At 48.1% G+C, this 6,791-nt stretch overlaps 1 protein-coding gene across 2 annotated transcripts in view; it reads left to right on the top strand.

Annotated features, from left to right (window-relative positions):
* Window positions 1-3,923, top strand: part of S100a16 (S100 calcium binding protein A16) — an 8,352-nt gene extending 4,429 nt beyond the window's left edge. Inside the window, exons 1-3 of one of the 2 annotated variants that reach the window (XM_013015058.1) lie at window positions 963-1,048; window positions 2,309-2,487; window positions 3,130-3,923. In XM_013015058.1, coding sequence (XP_012870512.1) covers window positions 2,335-2,487; window positions 3,130-3,288 — 312 coding nt within the window. In that variant the 5' untranslated portion in view covers window positions 963-1,048; window positions 2,309-2,334 and the 3' untranslated portion in view covers window positions 3,289-3,923. Of the gene's footprint in view, window positions 1-962; window positions 1,049-2,308; window positions 2,488-3,129 lie in introns of those variants that run through there. The other variant, XM_013015057.1, reaches the window with a different exon arrangement.
* The last annotated feature ends 2,868 nt before the right edge of the window (window positions 3,924-6,791 follow it).

The following is a 6,791-nucleotide window of genomic DNA, read 5'->3' as shown; positions in this document are numbered from 1 at the left end:
GCTGTCCCTCAGCTCAAGGCTAGCGCTCTACCACTTGAGCCACAACACCACTTCCGGCTTTTTGCTTTTCGCTTATGTGGTGCTGAGGAATCGAACCCAGGGCCACAGGCATGCAAGGCAAGCACTCTACCACTGAGCCAACTTCCCAGCCCTCACCCTTTCTTTAGGGAAAAAAACTCCATAAAAGAAAAAGCTTGGCAAAGTGGTCAGGTACCTTAGGCATCTGGCATTAGAGTTAGCACGAGGTAGAATAAGTTGTAGAATGTCTCCTTTGAGCAAGGCACTGAGTCAGGGGTATTATAGAGATTAAAAGGAAGGTAGATATTTGTCCCCAAGTCTGTGAATCCTGCCATCCAGTTTAGAATACAAAATAGCTGCATGTAAGAAAGACTGTATTTGCCTCGAGGAATGAGATCAGAGCCAGAAAGAAACAGTGATCAAACCAGTTAGTGACCCTAGCCAGTGTTGGTGTAGTGAGGGCAGACATGTTTGTGGCAGAACGGAACCAGGAGTCAAGGAGTCAAGGCAGGCAGCCTGAGGAAGGCATGGTTTGGGCAGGGCCAGAATGATGGGCAGGCTGGGTAGACAGCAGGGTGGAGAGCACTGGGCGGCTGGCATGGGAGTAGGAATGGCTACAAGAGAGATCAGAATGCAGGTGGGAGGGGCGGAAGGCTGTGGTGGGGCCTGGTGCAGGAGATCTCCCTAGTCAGACTGTGGAGGTTCAGGCCTGTGCTGTGGCCCTGTCTACCGCCCCTTGCTTAGGGACCAGTCAGATGAAGGTGGCCGGAGCTCATTCTTAGGCTTCAGGGTGGGAGAGCAGTCTGGTTTGCTGGGGTAGACCTGGGGGGGCTCTGGGCATGGGCGGCGACAAATAGTGTAGATCCGCCTGCTCCCCTCATATCCTGTTATTCAGAGGCTGTATCCGCTTGGAATGTGAACGCCTTTTGTCCTGGGGTGAGGGGGTGACGCATGTGGCCTCTGCCAAGCAGCTGCTGCGTCCAGGGTCAGTCGCCAGCTGGAGCAGAGCGAGAGCCTGGCTCCTGCTTAGGTAATGAAGTAGGGGGTATCTTTTGGTCCTGCTGAATGTTTAGGGGTGGGGATGAGGGAGATAGGCCAGCAGAATGTGATGCAGAATTGGGGTAGCTACACAAAATTTAATTGGATGGATTAAGATGTTGTCCTTGTTAGGGAAATGGAGGAGAATGGAAAAGGAATAGGCTCGACTTGATCCCCAGCAGGGGAGGACTGTTTATTGCCAGCGAGGGAGCACCGACCTTCTTGTGGGTTTGGAGGTTGCTCAAGGGACTGGATTTTGGGGTGGGCTTATATAGGGCTTAACAAGGAAGCAGAAAATAAAAAATGGGCTATGGTCTCTTGGGGGCCTAGGGCGGCGTCCTTGGCCAGGCTTCCGTTGGAATAACCTGCCTGCCTACAGGCATGTGGTCAGGCCTGTTCATGTGCACCTGGTGTCTTGTTGGACCTGGAGGAATAGGGCAGGAATCAACCCTTCAGTCTTATCTTAAAGAGGTGCAACTATGGCTTGAACCCCTGAATTCCCTGCCTTGGATCCTACAGAAGGAGTTAGCATAGGCCTAGGTTCTTACCTCCTTTGGTCTGTGTGTGTGTGTCTGTGTGTCTGTGTGTCTGTATGTCTCAGCAAGTCCTGTGGAAGACAAAAACCACCACCCCCATCAGCCTTGACTTTTTCTATCAATTCTTAGCTGTGCTTGTCACCAGGGGCCTTGAATGGCTTAGAGGCCTGATGTGTAGCAGGGCAGGAAAGCTGGGCAGTTACCCTCCTCCACTCCCCAAGGGAGTCTGTTGCTCAAGCCAGGATTCTGACAGGGGTGCCCGGGGCAAGGGAAGGGCCTGGGGAACCTGTCCAGGCAGTTGGACTGGGGAGCACTTGGATTAGAGGAGCCACATAGCTCTCATTCCAGGCCTCCCCTTCCACCCCTCACAACTACTGTGCTCCCATCCTTTAGCCTCTTCTCTTCTCCAAAGGATAAGCAACCAGGTACCAGTAGCTCACACCTATAATCTTAGCTCTTCAGGAGGTTGAGACCTGAGGATCCTGGTTTGAAGCCAGCCTGGGCAGATTCTTATCTCCAAAAAGCTAGAAGTAGAGGTATAGCTCAAGGGGTAGAGATCCGCCTTGAGTGAAAAGGCTAGGGTACAGTGTCCAGGCCTTGAGTTCAAGCCCCAATACCAGCACAAAAACAAAAACAAAATAAAACAAAAAAAGGATAAGCAGCCTGGGAGTGGAAAAGCAGGGGGCTGATGGTATCTCTTCCTCTCCCCTCCTCAGGTCCTGTGCGGAGCTGAAGCAGGGAGATGGCTGACTGCTACACTGATCTGGAGAAGGCGGTGGTTGTCCTGGTGGAAAACTTCTACAAATATGTGGCTAAGCACAGCCTGGTCAAGAACAAGATCAACAAGAGGAGCTTCCGAAAGATGCTCCAGAAGGAGCTCAACCACATGCTAACGGTGCGGCTCCCCACACGCAGCCTCTCCCCATTCTGCGCCACTGAGGCTCGAGCCCTTTCAGTTACTCTCCCCAGAGCCCCTTCTCCTCCTTCCAAAGGCCTCTGTCTTCTCCACACGCCCAGGCCTAGCTAGTGAAGAGGCTGCCAGGCTTGATTCTGGTACTATCTAGGGTCCTGCCTTCCCTCCTTCCCTTCCTTCCTTCCTCCCTCCCTTCCTTTCTCCCTCCCTTCCTTTCTCCCTCCCTTCCTTTCTCCTTCCCTTCCTCCCTCCCTCCCTTCCTTTCTCCCTCCCTTACCTCCCTCCCTCCTTCTCTCCTTCCTTCCTTCCTGCCTTCCTGCCTTCCTGCCTGCCCGACTTCTTTTGTGCTGGTACTGGGGCTTGAACTCAGGGCCTCGACACTGTCCCTAGGTTTTTTGCTCAAGGCTGGTGCTCTATCTCCTGAGCCACAGCTCTACTTCCAGATTTTTGGTGGTTACTTGGACATAAGAGTCTCACTGATTTTCCTGTCTGGGCTGGCTTCTAAATGAGATCCTCAGATCTCAGCCTCAGTAGCTAGGATAACAGGCATGAGCTACCAGTGTCTGATCTTGGGGCTTTTAGAAGCTGTCACACTTATCATGCTGACCCCTGATTCTTTTGTAGGACACAGGGAACCGAAAAGCTGCAGACAAGCTCATCCAGAATCTAGACGCCAACCATGATGGGTGGATCAGCTTTGATGAGTACTGGACCTTGATAGGTGGCATCACCAGCCCCATTGCCAACCTCATCCGCCAGCAAGAGCAACAGGGAAGCTGCTAGAGGCCCTACCCAATACCCTTTCCAGGTCCTGACCCATGTCCTAGCCCTGGTGCTTGTCTCAGGCCCCCCCTCAGCCTCTTCTGCCCTCTCAGCCTTTTTCTTTCCTTTTCCCTCCATCCCTGCTCCTGCATCTCCCTGAATAGCTGAGGGAAGATGTTAGGGTCCCCTTGTGAGTGTCTCAGTTTCAGGGGGTGCTTCCCTGAGGGTCTCAGCCCCTGGAGCCAATATGCCCTAGGAGCCTCTCTGTGAGATTTCAATGCTGTTTGGGGACCTTAAGAGTTCTCTCATTTCTTCAGTCTATTTATCCCTAATAATGTCCGATGTTTGTGTCTGATGCCTGACTCAGGATCTGTCCTGACCTCCGGAGGTCAGCTTGCTGCTTGAGGTCTCTTGACAACAGCAGCAACAGCAGCATCCGCTCCCCCTCCCTTCAGTTCAAGCCCCTCGGCTGGAAGGAAAAGCACTCCAGAGCTTCTCTTCCAGCTGCCTCAACCTGGGAATGAATGAGCTAAGCTTTGCTGAGCCTCCTTCCTCAGCTCAGCCACTGAGATAATGGCAATAAAGGCTGGATTTGGAATTTGTACCCTTTTTACCTTGTCCCTTTATGATGCTCATTAAACCCATCACACAACTTGGAAACTTCTGCTTTGGTGGTCTTTGCCCTGGACCCTGAGATCCAGAGAAATCTTTCAGAGAAATCAACCTCAAAGACAGAGCAAGAAAGGAGCCTGGACTTCACAATTCTAGCAGGTGCTATTGGCCTAAGCCAGTCTTCCCTCCCCTCCCCCCCCCCACCTCTCCCTCTTCCTCTCTCCTGCTTCATGGAGAACTAGAGGCCATATGTCACTGTCCTCCTGACCTCATACTCAGACTCGCTTATATTCTGTTTCCAGGTCTCACTGCAGCCATGATTCCTTCTCAAGCCATGAATAGCACTGAGGTTCTGAATCCCTATCAAGGATTCTAATACACACACCTGCTGTGGGACGTAGGGGTGCAAGAGAGGATGTGTGGAAGACTGGAAAGGAAAAGAGAAGCATAGCTTGGAGCCAACTGCTCCATTTCAGGGCTTTAAAATGGGAGCGGACACTCTAGGGCTTAATATTCCCCAAGAGAAGTATAGGCACAGAGAGTTTCATAGGAACCCACTTAGAGATTTTTAGCTTTCTAAAACTGGCTGTCTGTCAAGGTGTCCCTCTAGCTTCCTTTCCCACCTCCACATTGCTTTAATCCTTTCTCAATTAAAAAGAAAAGACATGACCTTTACCTGTCTCAGGTACTATGATGTTACTCAAGTGGTAAAGAATTTGTTCACTTTGTGTGTGTGTGTGTGTGTTTGTGTGTGTGTGTGATCTCTCTTTCTTTCTTGCTCTCATTTACCTATCCACATCTTTCTTTCTTTGTTTCTTTCCATCCCCCCCTCTCTCTTTCTCTTTCTTTTTGTTGTTGTTGTTGGTCATGGGGCTTGAACTTGTACCTGGATACTGTCCCTTAGCTCTTCAGCTCAAGGCAAGTGCTCTACCATTTGAACCACAGTGCCACTTCCAGTTTTCTGGTGGTTCATTGGAGATGAGTCTTGCAGACTTTCCTGCCGGGGCTATCTTTGAACCTCGATCCTCAGATCTCAGCCTGCTAAGTAGCTAAGATTACAGACATGAGCCACTGGTGCCTGGCCATATTTTTCTTTTTTTGAACTTAGAGCCTCTTGATTAGTTTCTCTACCATTTGAGTCATATCTATTATCTATCATGGCAACCCCCCCAAAAAAAACCCCACATAAGACTACCCTATTTAATTTAATTAATTTTTTTATGAGTTGCTGAGTATTTTTATTGTGTCTATTCTATGGAAAGAGTTGTGTAATGTGGGATGAGTGGGTCTTTGATGGTTTTGTGGCCAATGCTTTTAAAAAATTAGCATATATTAGCTATGCAAGGGGGGAGATTTCATTGCAACATTCCCATGCATGTATACAATGAACCCCAATGTGTTCAAAGTATATATTGCTGTGTTATTAACTATATGCACATAGTTTTTGTTTTTATGGCCTCAGACTCTTGTACTCAAGAAATCCTCCTGAATTGGGATCTGCTTCCCAATTAGCTGGGAACTGCACGTGTGAACCACAACTGCCACCTACATATGCACATTATTGTACAACAGATCTCTAGAATTTTTTCATTTTACATGATTATAACTTTATAATCACTGAATTACAGTTCTGCTCTTCTCTCCCCTCTGCAACAACCATTCTACTTTCTTTCCTTTCCTTTTTTTAAAGCATTTTTTTCTCTTTTAATTTTGTTTCTTTCATTTATTTTTTGTTTCTGTGGTATTGAGGAAATTATGCAAGCATTCTACCACTAAACCACTCTACCACACTCCTTTACTTTTTTAAAACAGTAGTTTATTGGAGATAAGTCTCATGAACTTTCCTGCCTGGGCTGGCTTTGAACCTTGATTCTCCTGAGTAGCTACGATTATAGGAGTTAGCCACTGGCAACCACCTTTTACTTTCTGTTTCTTTTTTTTTTTTTTTTTTGGTCCGGTTGTGGGGCCTGGACTCTGGGCCTGGGTGCTGTCCCTCAGCTCTTCAGCTCAAGGCTAACGCTCTACCACTTGAGCCACAGCGCCACTTCCGGCTTTTTTCTTTTTTCTTATGTGATGCTGAGGAATTGAACCAGGGCCTCATGCATGCAAGGCAAGCACTCTACCACTGAGCCACCTTCCCAGCCCCTTTCTGTTTCTATGAGTTTAGTTATCTCAGGTATATCTTATAAATTGAATCACATAGTATATGTCTCTCAGTCTCTGTCTCTCTGTCTCCTCTTTCTCTCTCCCTCTTTCTCTCTCTCTCTCTCTCTCTTTTTTGTTGGTCATGGGGCTTAAACTCTGGGCCTGGGCACTGTCCTTAAGCTCTTCAGCCCAAGGCTAGCACTCTACCAGTTTGAGCCACAATGCCACTTGCCATTTTCTGGTGGTTAATTGGAGATAAGAGTCTCACAGCCTTTCCTGCCTGGGCTGGCTTTGAACCTTGATCCTCAGATTTCAGCCTCCCGAGTAGCTAAGATTACAAGTACCCAGTTTGAATCATGTAGCATATGTCTTTTGCGACTGGTTTAGTTCATTTGGCACTATGCCATCTAGAGTTACCAGTATGATAGATTAGACAAGACTTCCTTCCATTTTATGTGTATACCACATTTTATTCATTTATCTACTGATGAACTTTTAGGCTGTTTTTATTTCTTGGTTATTGTGAATGAACATGGATGTACAATGGCCTCCTGAAGATCTTGTTTTCAATTCTTTTTGATGTATGCCCAGTAGAATTGCAAGGTCATAGGATAGATCTGTTTTAAGTTTGAGAAATCTTCATAGTTTTCTTTTTTTTTTCCTTTTTTTGTTGGTCGTGAGGCCTGAACTCTGGGCCTGGGTGCTGTCCCTGAGCTCTCCAGCTCAAGATGAGTGCTCTACCACTTGAGCCACAGCACCACTTCCAG

This window comes from Dipodomys ordii, unplaced genomic scaffold (assembly GCF_000151885.1).
Source record: "Dipodomys ordii isolate 6190 unplaced genomic scaffold, Dord_2.0 Scaffold26, whole genome shotgun sequence".
Taxonomy (NCBI): domain Eukaryota; kingdom Metazoa; phylum Chordata; class Mammalia; order Rodentia; family Heteromyidae; genus Dipodomys; species Dipodomys ordii.
Note: the sequence above shows the minus strand (reverse complement) of the source record. Positions and strands in the feature narration are given on the sequence as shown.